Source organism: Sturnus vulgaris, chromosome 1 (genome assembly GCF_052056855.1).
Source record: "Sturnus vulgaris isolate bStuVul1 chromosome 1, bStuVul1.hap1, whole genome shotgun sequence".
NCBI classification, from domain to species: Eukaryota; Metazoa; Chordata; class Aves; order Passeriformes; family Sturnidae; genus Sturnus; species Sturnus vulgaris.
Genome location: NC_142243.1, coordinates 29,003,320 through 29,028,590, shown reverse-complemented (window position 1 = coordinate 29,028,590; position 25,271 = coordinate 29,003,320). Strand labels below are relative to the sequence as shown.

At 39.0% G+C, this 25,271-nt stretch overlaps 1 protein-coding gene across 2 annotated transcripts in view; it reads left to right on the top strand.

Moving 5' to 3' along the window:
- CRPPA (CDP-L-ribitol pyrophosphorylase A) overlaps nucleotides 1–16,342 on the top strand; it is a 109,188-nt gene extending 92,846 nt beyond the window's left edge. For both annotated transcript variants that reach the window (XM_014894409.2, XM_088162478.1), the window contains exon 10: nucleotides 13,865–16,342. In XM_014894409.2, the coding sequence (XP_014749895.2) occupies nucleotides 13,865–13,969 (105 nt within the window). In that variant the 3' untranslated portion in view covers nucleotides 13,970–16,342. The remainder of the gene's footprint in view (nucleotides 1–13,864) is intronic.
- Nucleotides 16,343–25,271: the final 8,929 nt, after the last annotated feature.

Below are 25,271 nucleotides of genomic sequence, written 5' to 3'. Positions count from 1 at the left end.
CCACAAAATTAAGCTACTACATTTCCCTTAAACATAAATGTTACTATCATACAGTTTCTATTAAAAAAAAAAATTGACTTTTAAAAATCAATGTAAAATTCCTCAGCAGTATTACTTCCAGGATCTATAATGGTTAGATGCTGTCAATTTTTTTTTGCTATGAGATTGGAGGCTATTTGGTATTCTGTTTGCTTTCATTTTTGACTGTTATTTTCAGAGAATAATCCAACTATTTTGTTAAACCCTCTAAATTATTCTTCAGTTTGTTTTAAATATCATTCAAAATTAGCATATTTTAAAATATATTAGACATTTTGGAAATGAATTATACAAGTCTCATGAGTATCATGATTCTTGCATAATTTTTAAATATTGGCAACAGTAATTTAGATATTAATTATTAATTTGGAATATTAAAATTTCATAGGGAAAGGTGAAAATCAAAACCATTTCACATGTATGCAGTCTACAATATCACCTCTTCTACCATACAATTTTAGAAAAATGTCAATCCATTTTATGAAAAATACTAATGCCATCCATCACCATGAAAATAACATTGGTCACTTGTTCAGCCCATGGATTTCAATTAACTTTGGATGACCCAAATTTTAAAGTGAGGACTGAGTGATGTAATAAACTCTTACATATGTTTAATTATGCCTTTGGAAACTTCCATAGATAATTTCTTAAATGCTTAGTACAGAAGGTACTAGGGAGAACCAAACTTACTGTGCAGCCAGTCACAGACATGTTTTAAATGGCAAGTAGGCCCAAGATGGTTTTAGGATTTTTGAAAGGAAACTTTGGTAACAGTTTAATTGAAAGTGTTAAAGGCTGTAAAACATAGTCTCTTCTGTTATGCAACTCAAGATACAATATACCTGAAGAATAGGCTTAACACTGAATGCTAGTCTCATAAAAACAGATGTGTTCATAGCTAACAAAATATTTCATATGCTTATTTTTAATAAAATATCTAATTATAGAGTAAAATTAATCCATCTGTTAAAGCGGGACTCATTCCTTTTTTTTTATTCTTTCTGTTTCTTTTTAAAGCTTTAAAATAGCCTTTCTTCTAAAGAACCATTTTTTTACAAGAGTTTTATCACTTGGATATATTTTCATTTTGAGTGCTCTTTTTTTGTATATAGACAGGCTATTGTGTTACATGATTTGGGCTGATACTTGCTGGCAGAAAGAGAGAAGTCTGTCTTGGCAAACCCTGATTTTTATGTAAAAGAACATCTGTGAGCTCTATCTTTGTAGTGTAGCTGGACCCTCATAGCCTAAGAGAAAACTAGAATCTAAAAGCAAGCACATCTGTCCCCTTACAACTATAAGGACTATACATTTTGAGTTGAAGGATAAGGATTTTCTGGTGAACCCTGAGGAATGCTACTAACTGCTTTATCTGTTTGCCATGGTTTTGCTCAAGGCAAGATATGTGCTTTTTTCTGCCTTTCTATCACTGAACTTATACTCAAAGGTTTTTTTTTGAAACTGGCTATTTACCCTCCAGCTATGCCATGGTTAAATCAGTAGCTAGTGGCAGGAGAGATTCCTCCATTTGATTTAAAAGTGATCAGGTGGGGGTGAGACTCAGAATAGCCGTCACAGCAGGGGCATTAAGGTTGGAAAAGACCTCTAAGATCAAGTCCAACCTTTGATACAAAACCACAGTGCCCACTAAATCATATTATAAAGTACCATGTCTACTAATTTTTTGAACACTTCCAAGGATGGTGACTCTACCACTTCCCTGGTAGCCTGTTCCAGTGCTTAACTATTGTTAATTTTTTTTTCCTAATATCCAGCCTGAACCTCTTCTCATGCAACTTGAGGCCATTTCTTCTTTGTCCTGTTACTGGTTGCCTGGGAGAAGAGTCTGACCCCCACTTGGCTGCAACCTCCTCTCAGGGAGTTGTAGGGAGCAAATGGCCTTACTTCCATCCAAACTTCCATGGGAAGATACGGAGCGTCTGGTGCTTGCCATTCCTCTTGGCTACTCAATGAAAACAGAGCACTTTGCCACGGTGGTTGCTTAGTGTGTTTTTATATTTTCCTGCCCCATCTGTTGGATTAGGGGAAGACTGTTCACTGCTGCTTTCTGCTCACACCAGATTTTAAGACTCATCTTTTCTTTGGTATTAATTATTCAAAATTCATATGCTCCCACCATTGCTTAACTGAAAACTTTAAGAAGGACATACTATTTGCACTGACTTTAGACTATGGACTAAGGATGACAAATAAATAAAGAATAGAGAAACAGAGTTTGGATCAGCATTTTCAAAAATTATTATTCTTATTTCCTTTGCCTTCTGAGTAGGTATTCATTCAGTTCATGTCCTAGAATGCTGGTCAGATAAATTGTCCAGTCTTAAGTGAGTAGGTAAACATTGTGTAGGTAAAGTACCTGAAGGAAAACAAAAAAGTGCAAATGCACTTTCTCCATTCACAGCAGTTTTGAGTATTTGAGCATACCTGTGCTTAGAGGTATTTTGCTCATGGAATTATTCATGCTTACAAGAAGCTTTTCTGCTTATTACATTCACTGTGTGAAGATGGGTTGGAGCTGGAACAAGTTTGTGTTTTGTGCAAAAGAATGTTGAGAACAATCAGAATTACTGCAAAATTGATGTGTTAAAACCTAATATTGGTGTGAGAGACAAAGGGAATAAATCTTATTACTAAATTCTGTTGTAACTTGTTTTACCCCTGCTGACTCCTCTCCTCTTACTCTCCAAGGAGAGATGTCACCTCATGTCCTTGTAACCTTTTGTCTCATTTCTGGATGCTTTTTCATCAGTCTGTGTTGGTTTTTTTCATTGTTGTTGGGGTTTTTTTGTTTGAGATTTTTTGGTTTAGTTTGTGGGTTTTTTTTGTTTAATGTAAACTAGCTTGGCCTTAGATGAAAGTCTTGAATGGCAAGGAATTTATATTTTTGTGTTCCAGTAGGGTGTAGAGCCTCAATTGTAGTTATAGGAAAAGACAGAGATGGACATAAACTATGCCTTAACATCACAGAGATGCAGTCAGAGAAGTAGAGTCTGAGTGATAAGATGAAAGCTGTAGGATGGACATTGAGGTGTGATTCAAAGATGTTTTCATATTTCAGTGTGTAACTTACAAAGTCTTTATGATTTATTCTGCAATCAGTCCCTCCTCGCAGAATGATGAGATGATGCAACTTGGCAACCACTTTGCATGCAACTAGCTAGATTCAATTAAGAGTATCAAATTAGGGAAATTTGTGATATCAAACGACTAACAATGAGCTTCTGACCAGCCACTCCCTCTCTCTGTGTCTCACTGCCCAAAACACTGACATTTGAGTAACTTTAAAGCTGCTTTTGAAATTTTGAGAGAACAGTTTAAAGGCAATTATGCATTAGATCTCCTGTAGCAAAATACAGAGCTTAAAGTTGAAAATCAGCCTCTGCAACTGCAAAATAGCCAGGCTTGTAATACTGTCATTACTTTGGTTTGTATTTCTGTAACCAAGATTGGAATGTGGCCTTTACCCCATTGAACTGATTTTATCGTCCTAAAAGTTTGGAAGCCACAAGGCTGGATGTGAACAATAGCCCAGCACATGTCTACGCATACTTTGTCCCTCAGTATCTCTTGGGTTTCGTTTACTTCTTTCCCCAAAGGAGAATTTTTTTGCTGCTTTTTAGAAGGCCATATGGTTTTTCCTCTGAACCATCTCAAATAAATTATCTATAATCAAAAGGAATGTTTCCAATCAATTAGTTACTGCAGGCGTGTGCTTATATTTCAGATTATTCACAGTCTGTAGGAGTTGTATAATGAAGATTTTAATGCTAAATGTTGGCATGTGTCCATTTTAACAAATGGACACATGCCTCTTCTTATTTTGGAGATCTGGATGTCTATTAAGCTTAATATTACATATAAATTTAGCGCTTATAGAAAGGAAGAAAAATGTGCTTTAGACTGGAAGAAAGGAAAAAAAAAGGTCACATTTCCTCTGCACTGATTTTTAGCATCCCCCAGGAGATTCAATTTTTAGCATCCCCCAGGAGATTCAAATGCATCACTCATTTTTTCTAAAAGCCTTACAATTTTGTTAGTGACTAATTAAAAGTTGTTCAGTCTTTTTCTATAACACTGATAGTCACAATCATAAATTGTATGTCACAAAGTATATGAAACTATTGCAGCACATTTGTATGCGAAGTTCTGCAACCTGTGATAACTAAAGCATTTCATGTCTTGTACTACATATTATCAACTTAGATGTTTGTGAACTACTGCGTTCATTTTTTTCTTGAAAAGTGACACAACCAATCTATGTTGTCAATGCAATATGGTATAGAAAGAAAAAACTTCTAATATTGAAATATACTGTGCTAAATACATTATAAATATGTACTTTTTGCTTGTGCTATAAATTTATTGAAGAAGCGCTATATTATTTCCTCTGTCCCTATTAGGTAGGGTTTTGGAATTTTTTTAATTTTTTTTTTCTTTTGTAATACAGTTACAGATGGCCCCAGATCTCACTGGGTAGAAATCTTCTGTGCTTCTTTGAAGACTTAAAAAGATTATTTATTTCACCTGCAGTATATAACACAGAGCCTCTGACATTGATATAATCTCACCTCATCTTTAACAGTGGTTTATTTTTTATATTTTCAGGGTTGAGATAGTTGTGTATTTAAACTTTTAACTCTGTGTTTTTTCCTTTTCCCCCTTCTGACTTGCTCCCCTATCACTTCTCTCTGTCTTCTTTAAAGACTCATTTTTGCCTTCCTTCTTATTGCCAGCTAAAGGGCTAAAACGAGTCATCAAGTGAAACAGAGCTTGAAAGTGCTGTATTTCTCTGTTTATAATAGGAGAAAACCAGCTAAACTGTGCTGAACTGCTTTTGCTCTGCTACTAGCCCCACATGTCAAATGAAGTCATACGAATCCATAGCTGCTCCATCTTTGCTTGGTGCCTGGAGAAGTGCAGCAGTCTGTAAATGATTTGCATGATTGGGGTGTTGTGTTATGTTATGCAGGAGGCCAGCACCTCTTAACCCATTTTTTCTCTGTGTGTATGTGGTGGGTCTGCTCTGAATTCCCGGCTAGCTGCAAAAGTTAATGCTGCAGCCCACTGAAGTACTGATAGACTCTCACAGTGGAAGAGATAGCAGAGGACCCAGCACACAAACACACAGGGGTATGGTGTTATAACTGCTTCACAAGGGGAAGTGCAGGAGCAGACACTGATCTCTTCTCTCTGGTGACTGGTGACAGGACCCAAGGAAATGGCATGAAGCTGTGTCAGGGGAGGTTTGGGTTGGCTATCAGGAAAAGATTCTTCACCCAGAGGGTGGCTGGGCACTTGGAACAGGGTCCTCGGGGAAGTGGTCACAGCATCAAGCCTGACAATCTTCAAGAAGTGTTTGGAAAATGTTCTTGGGCCCATGGAGTGATTTTTGGGGCAGTTCTGTGCAGGCCCAGGAGTTGGGACTTCAGTGATCCTTGTGGGTGCCTTTCAACTGAGGATATTCTGTGAGTCTATGTGCTGCTGCTGTATAGAAGGCGTAAATCCCATTTCCACTTGAATTTGTTAGTGCTATCAGATTGATCCACAGCTTTCTGAAAACAGAGGAATGGCTTGCTACTGCTTCAATCAACTTCATACAAATCTTAAGATTTTCAGCAGGTCGCAGAGTGCAGGTTTGTCAGAGCAGAAAGCAAGGTTCCTGTGCCTCTGGAGCATTTCAACTTTCCTGTACTGATGACAAGAATTATTTTTTCCTTCCCCTTAAAAACCCTGATGGTGTTTTTTGCAAGGTTAGCAGAGTGACACCTCATAGAGCCTCTAGGTAGCTCAGTAACATATATTAACATGAATACATTTCACACTATGGAATTATTTGGTAATATACTGTATTGAGACCACCTCTAAGAAACCTCAAACACATAATATAGTTTTGCAGGCAACCACTCCGTTAAATGGCCTATTTCTGCCAGTACTTTTGTACCAGTCCCATACAGGTGGCAGAACTGGCTGCTAGCTCAAGCATTAGGTAGCTTTTGGAGCAACTTAGAGGGCAAGATGATTCACAGACATTGTGCTGTCTCTGCTGGCACACTCACTCTTGCAAAGAGCTTCAATCAGATAGTGATTAAGTGCTGACTGAAAACTCTTGCCTAAGCTTCAGTGATTGAATGTACTGAGAGTGTTCTTCATAACAAACTCTTCAGAGAATTGTTTTGGTCCAGGAATTTTTATTGATCATTTGGCATGATCACGTAAACAATGTTTTTTACAAAGGGAGAAAAAAGATGTGGAGAACTGAAGGAGGGAACTGAGCCCTGGTCACCTATATGCTGTAGAACATGTAGATAATGGAGCTATTTTAAGCCTGCTGATCTAGGGTGAATCTGCTTGTTCTTATCATACTAGAGAAAGGAATAATATTTGAGTTTTTGTTTGTTTGCACTGTTTTGTTGAGCTTTTTAAAACAAAAGAGTGATGTTTACCTTCAGGTTTAAACCTGTCAATCTTACATTAAAAGATAGAAGTAAAAGCACTAGAGACTTAATCTTCACAGACTCCAGAAGATTTAAAATATTTATTTGTTCTCAGTAGATTCACACAGTCATTTTAAATGTTGATGGCTCTCCATTTTCTTTGTGTAAACTATAAGAAGCATGGCTGATCAAAAGTAGGAGAGAGAGTTACAGTACAGTTTCATGTATTTATGCACAATTTATCCAGGATTGGCTTGACTAGCATGAATGTATGACCATTTAACTTCAGGGAATTAACTCAGATCTATCAGTTCATTAATTAAGTGGTCTGCTAAACTACATTAGCACAGTGGTAGCTTGGTTCTTCCAGTGCCACATCACTTTTTTTCAATCCTCATTGCATCCTTAGTATCTAGATTTCAAAATTATTTATATTTGGAGTATCCACTAATGAAAATTGATTGCATTTTCTTAGTTCAGAAAGGAAGGCTGTGTGTACAGAGGTTCAATTATGAACCCGCTCAAGTAATTTTGAACCCAGCTACCTATCTGAACTCAAGTGCTACCTTAATTACTTGTGTATTACTTGAAAGGAAGCCTAAAAATATTCAGAGAAATGCTTTTCTTATCTTTTAGAATTATCTGCATAGCTGTCTTCTTTTTGAAATAAATGTTTGCATTGATATTATGTATGAGATGACACTTATCAATAGAACCTTTGGCACATGGATTAAAAATGTGATGTGGAAGCATTTCAAGAAGAAAGGAGACTTCAGATTAATTTGTACTATTACAGAAATAGAGGTTGCTTTAATATTAGATGCATGCCAGTACACATCTTGAAGGGGGAAAAATGCTTCTTTGTGAATCTGCTGATTAATTCCTCATGGTGTGATTAAACAACAAACCATGTTAGATCATTGATTTCTGGTAGTGGAAGAACCTCAGTCCCTCTTCAGACCAACTGTTTCAATTAAAAGTATTCATTGAAGAAGGAAATTTCAAGTATTGAGATTTTTGAGGCTAGCTTTTCCACTCAGTTTCTCTGAGTGCAAATAAAACGCTCAGTATGTGATGTCAGGCGAGTTTTGAAGGGACCTGGTATAGCCTTAGTATAAACTGCAGCATTCCGTGGAGTTTTAAATTAGCAGCAGCTCGTCTTAACATAGTCTTTTGCAAGATGCCTCCCAGAACAGAGACTGTTTCAGCACTTTTCTCTTCTGCCCATGTCTTCTGGTATACCTGGTGAGCACCCATATCCACACTGTGAAAAGAAGTGTCATGAGTTCCTTCTGTTGGCTCCAGGCTTTTCCCCTAAGGTGGCAAGAATGTGCAGTGCAGCAAAGTTACTCTCTTCTAGTTTGATTCATCCCTCTCTCCTTCTCTGTTGTAGTGGGAAAGGTGTCTACGGAGTAATTAGTTTTCATTTTCTTTATGACTGTGCTTATGTGATAGCAACATGGAATTTAAGCCTCAGTCTGGTAGGGACAGAAATGCTCAAGTGTCACTTCCCAGTGGTACATAGGCTGTATCCATACTGATGAGTAAAACAGGCCAGGGATGGTTCTCTTTTCCTAGGGCTAAAAGGCACAGCATGCCTCATCTCCATATGGCTACATTCTCACTTCCCAAAAGAGGGTGGCCTCATTCATCCTGTCCTTTGGGAGCATTCCTTGGCCTGTGCTGTCCCCTGAACCATGCCCAGCCATTGTCTGGAAACATGTTAGCTGTCAGGAGCCAAAGCAGTGCCAGGGAGCAGGCTTACAATGGAATAGCAAGGGCAGGAGCATGCTGGCATGCCAGCACATGCTCCAGCCCTCTTTTTGTTCCTGGTACAAACATAACTGTGTTCATACTGATACTGCCTAAGTTTAGCAGTGTCTTTAAATCCTGGCTTTCTGTCAGCCATGTGACCAGGACTATACAATTCTATTAATTTAAAAAACTTTATTTAGTGGAATGTCAAATAATATTACAGCAAGACAGAGTGCAAATAATGGAACACGGCAGTTTTATTCTTTCAGCAGTACAAGAAAGAGCTAATACCTGCAGAGGCTTTCTTTTTTTGAGCTGAAAAGAGTAGGTGTGTTTTTCAAACTATTCTTACACTGAGCTAGTACTTAGGTAAATTGAAATGCATATATGTGAAGTTCCAGTTGGGGTGAAAAATAAATCCTTAACAGACTGAAGCAAGGAAATGAATTGTAAGGGAAATGTCAGTAAATATTCAGATATCCTCACAGTTTCTTAAATAAGTGCACATTTGTAAAATATCAGATTACATATTCCAAACAGAATTTTAACTCTGTCCCTGTAGTCATTCCCAGTCTTAGTCTGCAGACCAGAGAACCCCTACAGTCAGAAACTCTACATCAAATAAATTCTGGGTATGAGTTACAGCCATCACACAATATGGTTACGCTGGAATACTTTTACTATTTAATAACAGACAAAATAGATATTTTATTTTGGAATCAAAGCGCTGTTATGTGGATTTATGGTTTATAACATTGGCAGTGTTTCTGAATACTTTCTTTTCCAAAGTACATAAATATAAAGTGGTAAAAGTTTTGGTTTTAGCTTATAAATGTAGTTAATAATCTGTTCAAACAACAAAAGATTCTATTTATTAATGGCCAAGAAATGTTTGGGGGGTTGGTTTTTCTTTTTACAGGAGAATAATTTAAATCAACTGGATGAAATGACTAGACAGTGAATATCACGAAGGTTTGGGGGGAGTTCATGGCATACCAGTTGATCATGTGGAACTTCAGTTATAAATCCATTGAAGTCATTACTGCCTCCAAGTCTTCCTTAAAGGTCACAGTCTTTTTTAAGGATTTGGTTAATGAGGAAAAGAACTATTCCTGTTTGATCAGTCCAGTGTGTGCAGGGCTGTGCTCTCTCTGACTGGCGTGGAAGGAGGTTCAGTGCCTGGAATTTGCGGTGCTGGGCTGTGGGTGGGCAGTAATGTGCAAGACTCTTGTGGCTGCATGAGGATTTGTATTGATCCTCCTGTTCTGACATCCTGAGTTTTATCGTGGTTACAATGTAGGCAGACACGTCAGGCAATTAAACATGTGAAGACAAGGTTCGGCTCGATTATTTGACTTCCTGCAACTAATAATGAGATTTTTGAAAGATTTAGTGCTATGCCATTGAATATAAAAGAAGTTTGGAGGCCTGTATGTGCAATGGAGTTAGGTGTGGTAGATTAAGTTTGTCCTGGCATCCTTATTGAAACTTCCCTGTAGGCACTATCAGCTGTAATCAACATTGTTGCCAGAAATAACATTGCAGTGTCAAAATCATGGGTGTTTTAAGGGTATAGTCAGGGGACTTGAAGTGTTCACTTGTTTGTTTAACTTTAAATTAATAAAGACCCACAGGATTTTTTTCCTTTCCTGGGTTGTTGTTGAATCCTGTCATTTTTTTTCTTTTTAATATTCTTTTGAAAAACTTCTGGTGTTCAGATTACATTAAAAATATCTGCTTACAGGCAGAGTAATGGCAGAGTAAAGTAAAATAAAGTCCTAGGAGGATTTGGAAGAGAGAAAGAATATTTAAGATATAATTTAGCTGTTGTATCAGTCATTGTTATACCTACACTTTGAATAATGTATTACCTTTCAGTTGCTAATTTTTTTTCTGTGGTTTTGTTTGGGATTTTTTGTTGGATTTGGCTTTTTGGTGATTTTTTTTTGGGGGGGGGGGTGTTTTTTTGTTGTTGTGGGTTTTTTTTGTTGTTTTTTTATTTTTTGGGGAGGGGGGGTTGGTTGTGATAATGACTAGAAATTATCAACGAAAGTTTTAAATCATGCCCAGGCAGTGACCATCAGAAACTACAATAATGATTCCTATCATAACAGTGAGTCTTGATACCCAGAGAGATACAGGATAGACAAACCGGAATTCCTGGAGGAGTCCAGCTCACTGTGTTATTTACTACTCTGTCCAGTAAGACTGTGGCTGTGAGAGTAAAGCAAGTTAAAGTCAGCACACACTTGACCTCTGTGGCACTGATTTCTCCTGCACTCAGAGGCTGGCTGCTGGGCCCAGGTGCTGGGCACTTTTTAGAGAATGGGTGAGCCTGAGATCAGAATGGGATAATGTTACTGGGAAGGGCCAGCAGCACAAATGTAAAATTAGTAATCCCTATGATATATACTTTAAAGGATTGCCATATTGAAATCCTCAGTACATAGTTTACACGGTAGTTAAACCATCAACTGTAACTGGACTTAGAATAAGAATATATTTTCTGTTACATTTGTGATCCTAAATGAGGTTATATATATTCCCTTAAAGAAAAACACTTCTGGTTATTTCCAAAAGACAGACTTACAGTGACCAATCCTACACAGGGCCTAATAGGTTTCCTGGAGAGTTATAATGATAGTATTAATAATCGGATTATTAGAAGTGAAGTACTGTAAAGCTTGCAGGTTTAATTTGTGCTGCTTACTTACTGTTCTTCTGTTTTTGAACCAGTTTCAATTCAGCAGTCAGTTTCAGTGGTTTTTAGACAACTTCTGGATGCACATTTCTGTACACATTACTCTGCCACATTGCCTTCCTTACAAATATTGCTCATAATTCTTTGCCTGTCTTTCCTTCAGAACATGGAAATTAGCACAAAAGCCTTAGGTTTAGCTTTAGAAAAGGCTTTTTTCAGTCTAAAGGAATCTTATGGTGTCACTTTCAATCTCTCCTGTGAAAGTTAAATTTCTTTCTCTTAATTCCTTTTATGTTCAGAAACCATAATTTATTACTGCAAAGGAATGTGTACCAAATCCAGTAACCAACAGAGGATGTGGAAAGATTTATTGGGAGAAACATTAAGAGCATTCCTGGCCAGGTGTATTTTATTTCTTTCTGTGAAATTGGAAAAAATACTATACACCTCTAGCCAACTTCAGATATGGCTGGAAGCCCATTTGGAAGAGAATGTCTGTAATTGTAAAGTGCTTCTTGAGATAAACTGAACAAAAAGTGAAGAAGGGCACAAGGAGATTTGGCATTGCTGAATAGCAAGAACTGTGTTGCTCGATTTTGAAAGTAATTGCAGTGTTTGCCATCTGAGCGGGTGTGTGCACGACTTCCGCTTCCCTTGTACTTTATCCCGCAGTTTATAGCCATGGGAAATGAGGGAGTGAACACTCTGCCGAACCACAGCAGTGAATTCTGAGTTTGCCTTTGCACCTTTGCTCCATGAAAAAAAGGTTCTGAAGGAGCAGGACTTCCGCACTCCTTGCTGAACTTAGAAGGTGGTCACTCAGTGAACAGCAAGGCACATGTCATGATCATTTCTATTCTACCACAGTTTTTTAGACCTCAAATAAATAATTTTACTGTGTATTGGAATATATAACATGAATTTGTGACGAGTGTAATCTTTTGCAAGGTTACAAATTGAATTTACTTATTTGATGATATTTAGGACAAGATTCTAGGCAAATACAAAAATCATTTTTTCAGGAATGATAAAAAAATCAGGTATACACTAGCTATTTCTAATTTGATCCCGTTACCTCTCTGGCATGTTTAATTTCACTTATATAAGTAACAAAGTTAATAAAAGCATTATCATAGAATAGTTTGGTTCGGAAGGGTTCTTTAAAGGTTAGTTGCCTACTCCAACCCCCCTGCAGCAAGCAGGGACATCTTCAACTAGATCAGGTAGCTCAGAGCCCTGTCCACCCTGACCTTGAATGTTTCAATGATTGGGGCATCCACCATCTCTCTGGGCAACCTGTTCTATTGTTTTACCTGCCCATCATAAAACCTTTCTTCTCTATATCTAGTCTGAATTGACTATTTAATTTAAACCATACCCCTTGTCCTGTCGCTACAGACAATACTAAAAGGTCTGACCCAATCTTTCTTGTAGGCCCTCTTTAAGTGTTGAAAGGCTGCAATAAGGTCACCCAAGGGCCTTCTCTTCTCCAAGCAGAACAACCCCAACCCTTTTAGCCCTTTTACATAGGAGAGGTGCTCCAGCCCTCTCATCATTTTTTGTGACTTTCCTCTGGACCTGTTTCCACATTGAGAATGTTCCAAGGATGCTTTTCACCTTTCAGTTTTACCTTCAGCTGCAACTTCTTAGTCTCCAGTTCCTCTCTGTGCTAGCTGATAAGGCAGGTCGATTCAGCAGTTGCCTTATTTGTTAAAAAGCAAGTTTGGATACTGTATTTTTGTATAAGTTGTGGGAATGGTTTCTTTTTTGTCCGTTAGTCCAAATTTCTCGAGTGTTCTCTACAAATTCTGCCTTCATGCAGCATCTTAGAAGAAGGAGTGAAAAGATGTGGAATTAAACTGCTCCATCCTCCTATTCCAGGCAGGAAACTCTATTTGTATCACATTTAATATGGATGTGATTCTCATGTTATAGGACCCTTACAATGAGTTTCCTTGATCTGTCCAATAACCTCTTACATTGTATACTAGTCCTTACCTGTTATTTCCATCATGGAATAAATGGAATAAATGGAAAGATAAAACCTATAGTTTTATCCATCATGGCTATGGAGAGCAGCTTTTGATTTCTCTTAGTAGATTCTCCCTACCCGAGTTTTGTAGACCTTTTTCTCTGTTGCTTCACATAAATTATTCTCTCCTATTTCTCACTCCAGGGATGTCTCCATGCCTGACTACACCTACTGCTATTTTCCCAGTGCACAAATGGAAATCTTACTGGGAGCAAGAGGCCAACCTTTTGTAGTCCGTACAATTAAGAAAACTTGGTAATTAGGCAAAAGAATCTTTCAAATGTGGGCTAGAGTGCTCAGTTAGAAACACAGAATCATTGTCTCATTTTATTGCTGTTTCCTGTGTTGGTTTCTGTACTTGCCTATCAAAACCAGACTACTTTTTGAAGTTATTTGATGCAAAAGTCAGCCTAAACCATTGAAATCCCAGTGCTTAAATGCGTTTGTGAATTCAAGTAGTTGGTAGACTACAGGTGGGATTCAGTATGTGCCTAATATTGCAGGTCTTTATCTGTTCTAGTTGATTAAATCCTGTATTTTGTTCCATATTTTCAACCCCAAAATTTTTACTGCCTTTTAGATTTTAAAATTCAGTTAGGAAGCCAATGATAGAATCAAGTTTTTGGTGGTCTCTGAGTAGACAGAATTCTAGCAGTTTTGTACCAAGGAAATTGGAGAAAATTGTTATTACTATGAAATTACGCTTCTTTAAAATAAAAGAGGTTTAGAAGTTCTTCCTCTAATAAAGAGCTTTGTTTCTTCAGCAATTATATGGTAATTTGGTGTAATTAAAAATTGATTTAAAATATTTACTTTTTCCACTTTTGTAAATATATTGTTTCCCCTACTCCCTCTTTTTTCCTTTTCTTTTTGTTCCAGGACCCTTTGCTGCTTCAGGAGACAGTAAATTCTGCTGCTGCTCTTATCATGGCATTAATAAAGGACAGAAACCCGGAGCTTATTGGCCAGCTGCTGGTAGCATAAGACCATAAATCATGTGTAGCTTTTGGAAATGTTAGTCATCATCTGTTCACCAAAGATCTTAAGCCATTTTATTCTTTGTTGAAAACTCTGGATTTGTGCCATTTATTATTATGATCCTTTAACAGCATATTTTTGATATTTAAAATACAAATCTAATATTATGTATAAAGTGTAAAAGGAAATGCAAATAATTGAGATACACTGGATATATACTGTGAGGAATGATACTGAAATGTTTTTTAAGGTACTGATCATTTTAAAAGGTGCACAGAGGACACCAAAGCATTCATGCAGAATTGTCTTTAACTATGTGTGTATGTTGTACTCTAGGACTGCATGACTTAAGTTTTATTTTGGATAAATTAATCCTTAAGCACAGCTCATCTACTTTATGTGAAATTATTTTAAAATTGCTGCTGTAATTCTTATTAGTGAATGTAGAGTTCCTTACAGAGTGTAGCTTTCCTGACATAAAGAGAAATGCATATGACAGGAAGTGTTGGAAAGATCAGGTACCTGTTCTCTGTGGAATGAAGGTAATTGCAAATCAAAGAAAAGATAGGCATGGGTACAACGAGGTGCTAACCCCCAGTTTTCCAGATGCAGTATGCTCTGGCTGTAGCCTCCTTGGTGCTACACTTCTTCCAGTGCCCATGTGCCAGCATTCAGAGCTCCTGTAGTTCCACTGAAATAGGAAGAGTCTGCTAATTCATGTATAAGAATAAAATTCTCCTCTCTTGCTGGTTAGCAGATGTATGTAGCAAATAGCAGTAAGGAGAGCAAACATTATGAATTCAAAGATACACTGCATTGATAGGCAAGTGTGGGCCTTTGGGACAGGAAGATGAAATGGTGAATGATTATTATGTGGAGCATCTCTGGATATTGCAACCACTAAGAGCAATACAGGCAGTGTCTCTGAAATCATATGTCTTTCCGTATACATGAGGCATTTTATCTCTGCTGCAATTTGTGAAGGGGCTAGGTTAGTGTCTTACATACTTGATATGGCTGGAATAAGGTCTTGGAGAAGTATCCTCACCAGAAGTGTCCAGTGAGTCCCTGATTCAGTCTGTCGCTGTCAGTTCAGCAAGTTTCCCTCTAAAACCAGCGTCTCTCCCCTTACTCCCACCATGTTTCACTCCCTCTGGTACTCAGACAAAACTTAGGATAACAAGCTCCCTGCTTGGTCCCTTTCCTCTTTCTCTTCACATGACTATTTATATCTCTGGTTTAAATCCCTTTTGGAAGCTGATCTTTGTCTCAAACTGCCTTCATTGCAGGATAAAATAAAAAGTTGTTATATAATGGTTCTATATCCAAAGCAGACATTTTCTTCCACACACAACTCATACAAAGGTAACTAACAAAGTTCTTGTGCATCATCTGCTTTCTTCCTCCCTTCTTTCTTCTCTCTACTTTGATTAATAATTTGTCCTTTTCTGACATTGTACAACATAAGCATTCATATTAGCTCTGTGTATCGCTATAGAATAGGCATATTGTATTCATACATATATTCACATCTGTCCATATGCAGAGCACACAAATAAATGAAGAACTAAAGAATTTATTACTGTTATTCATGATTTAATAGGACAGCTCTCACAAATAAGTTTTCTGAATGTGCTTTTACATTAATAAATTTGATGAAGGAATTTGTCCCACAGGCTTTTAAAAGACACGATGAAAGATGTCTCTTTGACTGTGTTTTGTTATTCTTGTTTGCTTGGAGACTAAAATGCAATCTGTAATGTGTTTTCCCCAAACAATAAGAAGGTGAATTTAGGAAATCCTTCATGTTTCTATCCACTCTAATTTAGACATTGTGATACTGCATTAACATTGGTTTGTCTGTAACATCACTTGTTTAAACAGGGTTTTTATTTTTTAGGGTTGTTTTACTTACCTCATTCTCCTAAGAGGATTTCAATCCAATTAAAAATGATACCACAATGAACTGCTGTAACAAAAAAAAATATAGTTGTTTATGGATTTGTCTTGAAAAGAGAACAGACAATGCAAAAGAAAAAGTAAGTTTTGGGTCAACCAATATAGTTAGTACTAATCCTAAATGGAAGATAATAAGCTTTATTAATGTACTGTTAATCATTTCATTATGGGATTTTAATCTTTAGCAATCTTTTAAAATAATCTACAAACACTGAAAAGTCCATTTTGCTGGAAGCAAGTACACCAACAACAGAACTACTAAAACAGATCACAAAAAAACTGCAGTTTAAAAAAAAAAAGAAAAAAAAAAGAAACTGGACTGTGATTAATGCTATTGTGTGTCCAAACCAAATTTAAATGGGTTTTGGGTGATTGTTAGTACTTACAATGGGAATAAAGATATAAAATGAAATTAAGAAACTGGCTGATTGTTTTTTGTCTGTGCATAGCTTCTCACAAATAGCAGTATACATGAGAAACTTGGCAGCCTTTTGTACACACATGCTGTTTTGAATTTAACTAGTGAATCAGTCACCACCCATATTGCTTTGAACATTTGGACAGAGATAACAGAAAGTAAATAGAAGCTCAGACTCTGCCAGCCTTGCTTACCTTACTCCTTAAGCACTCTAATTAGTATTCCTTGGGTAGTGTTCATCAGAAAAGAGAATGCAGAATATGGCCCTAGAAATGCTTTTCAAAACTGCAAAGTTGAGTGAATTAGATTTGTATACTGAATCTAACCCACTTCATGCCAAATGTGAAATCTGCATTACTTTGTCTTCAATCAGTTAGATAGAGATTTTCTATTTAGTTCTTTTTTCTTTAGCTTTTCAGACAACCCAGCTTGAAAAAACAATGGCTTGATGGTCCTCTGAAGAAGAAAGAAATGAAAAGGATAGAAGATGGTGGCATTATAAACAAAAAACCCCAACACCCCAAAACTATACCAAAAAGCAAAGAGAAAGAATGTGAGATGTTACCTATTGTAACCAGTGGCATAATAGGGTCAGCTTTGGTTGAGCTCATCTTAATAATTAATGTAGGCTGCAGAACAAAAGTTTTCAGGATGCTTTGGTGTATTCAAATTTGTATTTCTATGTGGCACCTAAGTCTCATCATCTCCACAGTGCTGTTCTAGGTGCCATCCAAGCTTCTAAAGATAAAGTTTCCAGTTAATGCTTGACAATTTCTGAAGATACAGCAACTTTTCCTGTCTGTAGGTCATTCCACCAGAGAAGGGTCATACTTTGGTTCCTCTGTTCTCCCTGTCTTGGACACTTGCCACTTCTCACTGCTTTTTGTTTGGCTTTTATTTCTGAGGAAGAGCACATTCACTTTGAAACATGCAAAAGTTTTTTTTTTTATTTTATATCTCCTTCCTCTTCATCCATAACTTGGATCTGAAAAATTCTAGTTCATCTTATCAAGCATCCACCAATGTGCAGACAATCCCTTCATTGTTGTTGAGGAAGGTTTGGGGGTTCAAGAATAAGGTAATGTTAACAATGTTCCTGTAGGCCAGAGTTTGGGGCAAGATTTTTCCTGCCCAACTCAATCCAATTTTGCACCAGATTTTGAATAATATGTAAAGGCACACAGTTCAATGACTAAATCCACTGCTCTGGGTGCCTACAGCCAGACACCAAAGACAAAGTGTGAAAATGGGTTCAAATCCTTGTGCCACAGTGCCTGTACTTTCAACTTCGGACTGGTAATTTTTTATGACATCTGTCTCCCCCAGCCCATTTCCCAGCCCAGTTGTTTACCAGAATTCAGTTAATCTTGTGCTTCTGGCAAGTACCAAGGAAAAGAAGCCATCACTCACACTGCATTTTTCCCAGTGTAGGTTGATCTTGATTGACAGGGCTGTACAGCACTTGTTAAATATACATTTTCCTTCATTATTTCTTCCAGGAATACTCAATTACTTTAGAGATCTAAAAAACACAATCTCAGCACCTGTACTGAAGAAACAGTCCCAACTGTGAAAATGCTTTTCGTGATAGAATAAAGTCACTTCTCTTGCATACACCAATCTGGGGAGCACAGTGGCATTTCTTAATATATTTATTCCAAGGTTAATTTAAATATGCCTTCAATATTTAGATTGAAATGGATCTGTCCTTCATCCTGCACCTACTCCTGTTTCAGAAACTAAAATTATAATTCAGTTTAAGTGCCACAACACTGAATTATAACACAGTTACAAGAGACTTGGACAAGAAAAAACTGATGTGAATTTAAATAACGTAGAGAAGTAAGGAGGCAAGAGAGAATATACCAGAGCTCCACCAGATGGCAAAACTTGCAGGGGAGGCCCCTTGAATGGCAGGATAGGCCAAGGGCTGCAGGCAGGAATGCTTTCCAGGTTCAGTAGCATGTCAGCTCAAGATATCTCTTTAGCAGCCATTTTAGATAACTCTCTGTCTTGGGTAGTTGCTTGTTGTTACTTCTGCATCTCTTTCATTACTCTGCCTCCTTCCTTTTGTTTTTGTGCCTCAGACTGGTCACTTCAAATTTCATATTTCCTTTTCAATTCAGCCATTCCTGCTTTTCCCCTGTGCTCTTTTCCAATCCTTTCCTCTACTTCTCTTCCTTATTCTTTCTCTCCATATTCGCCACTCTTTTTCCATTCCTCCCAGCCCACCATCGTCGAAAGAGATGATCCCCCCTCCCTTCCCTTGCAAGCCAGGCCGTGGTCTGGCATCAGAAACCCTTCCTCGCTCCTGGATCGAGAACTGAGGCGTTTGGTCTTTGGCACCTCCGTGCTGCTCACAGCTGGGACTGAAAACAGATGTCACTTCCGCTGCCAGCTGCCGGCAGATGAGCAGCAGCTGCCCGGAGGGACAGACCTCCTGCATGGCAGCTGCTGCGCTGACACTGAGCGCTGCCTATTCACTGGAGTCAAGCTGTAAGCAGAGCCATCCATCCCACTGAGGGGGAATAATCCACCCCAAGGCCAGACCCCCCTTCCCCCGCTTCAGTAGCCAAACTAGGGTTTGTAAAGTCAGCACCTAGTCGAGGAGCCAGATTTGCAAATCTATCAGAATGGCAGCAGCAACAAAAAGTGAAACAAAAAAAGCCAAATCCAGGTATGGCTTACAGTCCTGGTGACTGGAAAAATATGTTTTCACTTAGTAACCAGTGGTTTTGCCAGGAGTTGCTCAGAGACAAAAAGCAAGGAACCCCACGATGCTGTGCTAAGCAGTTCCTTTCCCCAGCAGAGACATGGCCTCACTGAAGCCCCACTGAAGTCAGTGGGACTGAAATTTCCTTGCAGTGCACTCAAGAATGCACGGCATCTCCTCCCTCCGGCCATCTTCAGCTAACTCACACATAACCATGCTAGTTATGCTAGGGGCTTATTATTATCATCATCATCATTATTTTTATTGTGCTGCAGTTCTAAGTATGTATTTATGCTGGGCTCAACTCCCTTGCCATTTGGTAGGGAGCATTATGGTCTTCATTAATGCTCAAAGTGTTTTGGAATTTAGTTGTGACTGCAGCTTAAGCACCCACAGGCCTGTGGTACGTGGGGTTATAGGGACACTTGAAGCGCAGTTCAGAATTTAAAATGTCTTTGAGTACTCACTCTGAATCCAATGACAGCACAATAAGCCTAAAAGGATGATTTTGTGCAGAACTAGAAAAAGACTTGTCCTCTTTTGGACCCTGTATTTTGTCCCTGTCTCCCGTATGCTAGCATTTAGGGTTGTGCTGCTGTGTAGAAATTCAGACAAGGAAGCTGAAAAGCTGTTACCTGTCTGGAAACTAACCCTGCAAAAAGTGGCTAGCTCTCAGCAGAGTCATCAGGTGGGATGCCTTTTAGGGGAGAAGGTTGTGATTCCTGATGCAAAAGGATGTGCTGGAGGCATGTAGGGCTGCAACAATAGAATCACAGATTTGCCTAAATGGTGACTTAACTGTGGGGCTCTGTTTTCTTAACTTCGCAGTTTCAGGTCCTGCCTGTGTTGAGGGCAAGATGAGCGTTTGTTATTCTAACACTGTTTGTGCCCCTTCGGCAGACAAGGACATATAATATACATGGGTGAAGTGCAGGGAGGTCAGATGCTGGATGTGGCTCCTCTCTTTGGCTGTCATGTGCAGTCTTTGTGAGCAGTAAAGTAAGCCTGGCTGTGTGTTGTGACATGCAAACCTCTCTGAAAATGATAAATCTGAAAATGCTCAGAGGTGAACTGCATTCCAGACTGGTGGGTCAGGATAAAAAAAGGAAGGAAGGAAACAAGGTGTCTCTCACCCCTTCTGGGAGTGGCTGCTTACAGCAGATCAAAGAAGTGCTTTTATGATGGATATTTCAAGAAAAGCTGTAAAATGCCTTGAGTGCACAGCAGAAAATACACATTACTTCTCCTTGGTTGTTTGGTTTTTTCTTAATCTTTAAAGCAACTGGCTTCACTCACTTTAGTCTTTAATCCCGCTTCTGATTGTGCACCTTTGTGTAGGCAGCTCCACAGCCTTGGAATGTGTAGGATTTGTCCAAAGCTTTGCTGCACCATGGTTACTTATGGCTACTTACAGTATAAGAATGGTCATTACAGTGGCAGCAATGCACCCTCTGCTGGTGTCCATCAATATTTTATCCAAAATCTTCCCCAAGTTAACTATCAGCTGCTGATGGCAGAGGAAGGGCCAATAAATATTTTTCTCACCATCTTCTCTGATTCCCAGGAGTGATAACCTAAGGTGTTGAGATGGGATGAAAAACTCTGGGCATGATGTCAGCTACGAAGTGAAGAACAAAGATGCAACTACCTTCAAGAGGAGGCTGGAAAACACCTTTAGCATGTGGGCTAATGGAAAAATGGGGATTCATGCTAATCAGGTTGTGTGGGTGGAGGATGGCAAAGCATTTGTTATCGTCTGGGATGGCTCCTGCCAGCATGTGTCTGCCTCAGGCTGAATTTTTGGTAGTGGTTTTTGCAGACCTTTTTCATTCCTCTCAAAACACACACTGAGTAAGAATAGTTTCAGCTTTCTGGAAAACCCAAAATTACAGAAGAAATGGGCATTTGAACAAATCTGTGTTCAAATTATGAATATTCAAGTGGGTTTTTTTTGAATGCTATTGTGTACTTTAGTAAAAATCTAAAGTATTTTTCTTTTCTTTTTTTCTTTATTTTTTTTTAATTTTAATGAATCTTAAGCCAAATTTTATAAAAACCTTAGAAACATCAGAAAAAACCTAGAAAATATTAACTGTTCTGCACTGTGATAGATGTGGTCCATGACTCAAGTGAGCGTTAATGAATGGCTGGGCATAATAGCAGTAAGTGGGAAACAGGTGAATGTGAGCTCAGCCTACAGTACCAATTTGTATGCAAATTTAAAGAAACCCTGTTTTGAGTGTGAAGTAAAATGGGAAAGAAAATCTCAGTGAGACATCCACTAAATTCAGTGAGGATAACAGAATGATTTCTAGTCCATGATTATCATAAAGAAATATCCTTTAGAATGAATCTAATCATTTATGTTCTTTATTAAGTTTATATTTTTCCAAAAGAAAGCATTCAGATGGATCCTCAGAGGATCTTTCAGGACAAAAATGCTGTATTATAGATATTCAGCGTGGGGGGAAAAAAAACTTGTAGAAAATTATGTTGCAGATAATAGTGCCTTGGAAGTAAAACACTCCTTTTCAGTAGCTCTTTTATGCCCTCTGCAGTTAAAACTGTTTTGTGTCTGTGCAGTCAGTGTGCTTTTCCTGGATGCAGAATTCAGTACCTAAGGTTAAGGAAAACTGTAAATACTATTGGAATTTTTTTTGCATTGCCTGTAGGCTAGATTATGACTTTTATTATACACTCACATTTTACAAGCATTACAGTAACACAGATGATCCTGTGCTTTCACTGTGGTGCCTCTTATGCAGCAAGAGCTGAGAGCGCAGAAGTAAACAGAGGTGCCCTCCTATGTGAGATCTTTGCTGGTTTCTCTACATGCAGGCATCCATCTCAAGCCTGGAGTTTCATGCATATTTGCTGTCAGGTAGAAGTTATGTACAGATGACTATATAAAACTACTTTAAAGTAACTGTGAGTCTCATCATTACACTAAAGAAATTACGCTTCTTTTAGCATTGCTTTCAGAAAATGCTGATCGTATTTTTGCATAGAATCATCTGGAGTGATCATCCTACCCAAAACAGTTATAAAAGCAGATGAGAAAAAGTGTCTTATTTCAATTGATTGTACCTCGATTATGTTCAACTAATTTGAAAGATATGTCTAACTTTTGGACATACAAAATTGTGAAATAGTGCACCTTGACCCTTCTACTTACATTTGAAAAGAAGTGTGCAAGAGTGTATAAAAACTTCATCAGATGAAAGAAGAAATGGTCAGTTTCTACAGTGCCAAAGGTCATTCCTGAAGTACCTAGAACAGGACTCTTGGGGAGGAAAGAATAAGTATGATGTAATTAAGTGAAAGAATTAATAACAATAGCAGTAATAATAACAACCATGATTAAAGGAATTAAAAGATAGAAAAGTCAGAAATGCTGAGAAGGTGATCTGCTATTTAAAACATCAAAGTTATCTTATTTTTCATAGCAATGACATTTTCAAGAGTGAATGCTGGTTAATGATTCTGGCACGGGCTTCCACTATGTACTAGAACAGATCCAAACAGGTATATTTTATATATGTCATTGAAACAAGAATAACTCCTGTAAGATCTCTGGGCTATGGTCTCACTGCCACTGCTGTGTTCATTAGTAGAAACAAAATTTGAACTCAGACACTTGTCTAATGATAGTATCTCTGAAGAAACTTTTATATTGCTATACACTGAATGCATTGCTCTGGGTTCCTGATCTTCACTGAGACATTAATGTGCCAGCCACTTTTAAAACAGTGACTGTTCTCCAAGGAACTCCACAGCCTAAATTAACCACCCAAGGAGTGAGGCTGGACACAGGTGCTGTAAGAGGCTGGGGAAGGCCAGGGACCCAGTGCAGCTTGAGGAAACACGAAGCCCCAGGATGGTGAGGCCAATGCCAGATCAGAGAGGCCCCTTAGGCTCCCACTGTATCTTGCTGCCCTCTTTTCTCCCCATAAGAGAGGAAAGGGAGTATGGTGCACATGGTCCCATGTTTCAGTAAAGACCAAAGAATCTGGTTTCCTGGGCACTAATCCTGCTCAGGGAAAATGAGAGCTGGCAGGTTGGTAAACTCCACTATGTTTCAGCTTCTCCCTCTGTGCAATATGAATAATGGCAGCTTCACAGCAGCATTTCTTACAGTGAATGTATTCATATTTATGAAGTATTTTGTAAATTGAAAACCATAAATGCTTGAAGGAGCTGTCTTGTAAAATTTATTACTGCTAAGATGATACTCAAGTGCCGAAAACAACTCTGTGTATTAGGGAACCCTTGATTAACCAGTTGAACTATGGAAATCCTGTTTTGCCTGCATCCATTTTTCAGTGGCTCTAGAGATAATAGGTGGTATTACTCATATACCTGAAGTATAGGCAAGGACCTTGGACCACAGAATTTATCAGTGTATTAAATTTACTCAGCCATGTTTCTCATTTGACTCATTTGATGTTGTGCAGTAGATTTACGAATGCTCATTCTATTTATGTTGTTTATCAGCAACATGAATTGTGCTGAAATCCTTCTTGGACAGACTCATTGACAGTATGCTATTAAGAACTGGATTTATTTGTAAGCATTTAATAGAGGACTGGACTTGCAACTTCCGTGTGCAGCCCATGTATGTGTCACCCTGCCAGCCCAGGCTGTGCCACTGCAAACAGAGGTGGGGCTGGCTGGGGGATCTGAAGAGAGGGCTGGGGACAAGCAGCTCTTTGGCATTCATTTCCAGGCAGAGCCTTCTTCTTGATCCCTGCACAGACGTTGCTGCAGGTACATTGCACCCTCAGCCCAATCTGGGTGCTGGCTCAGCCCCTTCCCAGCCCAACAGGCCTGGTGGGGATGGTGGCTGAGCTCAGGGCCATGCTCCTCCAAGGGACCATCAGCAGAAAACATCCCCACCTCCCTCTTCACTGCTCTCTGCCTAGGGCTGAGGTTGACATTTGGTAGGATGAAGAGGAGAAAACACTTGGGAATATTCCACCTGAATGAATTTTTGGGAAGAAAACACATTGTCTACTAAGTTGATGCCTGGAACCAAATCAGAATAAGTGAGGGGTTTTAGCTCATTTAAAACACGTAGGCTTCAGTCAATTCACCAAAGCCATGCACTAGCATTTCTGTATTTCTATGCTGGCTTCAGAGGAAAGCAGATGAGATCAGGGTCTTGTCCCCGTCTTGCAGCTGTCCTCTGCCTGAGGGACAACCATCCTCTTCTTCTTCTGAGGCACTGAAGCAAGCTGCAGGCACACAGAGGAAGTTGGACAACTCTGAAGTCTTTCTGAAAGATTTTCAGCCAGAAAGATGACTCCATAGGCAAGATGTAGCCTTAAACAGCAGAATATTCCTCCCATGGGGCAATATACTATTACAGGGAAATGCAGTTTAATTAAAAAAAAAAAACAAACCAACAAAAAAACCCAACAAACAAAGCAAAGCATTTGAAAAAAGCTGCACTTGGATGCCAAGCTGTTTTACTTTGATTGAAAATAGTCAGATGTTTCAAAATTTCCCTTTTCTCTCACTACTCATATCAAGAAAAAAAAAAAGTAATTTTCTGACCTTGATATAGGTTGAAGATATTCAAAGGTCAGACTTCATGGAGGGACAAAAAAATCGTCCGTGTCCCTCAACTTTGCCAGAGTTGTGGTGAGAGAGATGATGGAGATGTGTGCTGGAGGCAGCTGTGCGGGAGGAGGGGGCTGTACCAGAAAGGGAGGGATGGAGAAAACAGCATCTCTGGAAGCACCTGAAATGGGCTGAAACCCTAAAATACTGAGCAAGAGGAGAGAAAGTAAGCGATGATGAGGTTTAAGACGGCTCCTGCTGTCCAGTGCGCGGCCTTTCCAGCGGGATAGCCCTGAGCCGGGCGCGGCGAGCGGCGGTACCCGCAGGGCCGGGGAGCGGGCGGGCTCGCCCTGCAGGGGGAGTCGAACACCAGGAATGGGAGCGGGCGGGAGCGATTCCCGGAGCGCCGAGCCCGGGCAGCAGCGCACGGCTCTGCCCCTGCCCACAGCCGAACCCCTTTAGCTGGGATTTATGTGCTCTGTGCGATAGAGCTTGGCCCATGGGTTTAGCTAATGCAAAGGACTTTATGGTATTATGATACTCCGTGCCTGTGCGGGGGAAAGGGCAGCCCCCTGGCATGTACCAAGGTTCAGGTTGAAGACTTCCAGCTAAGGAAAGACAGCCTAAAATCTCTGCCCTCTGATGTAGTCAGTCAG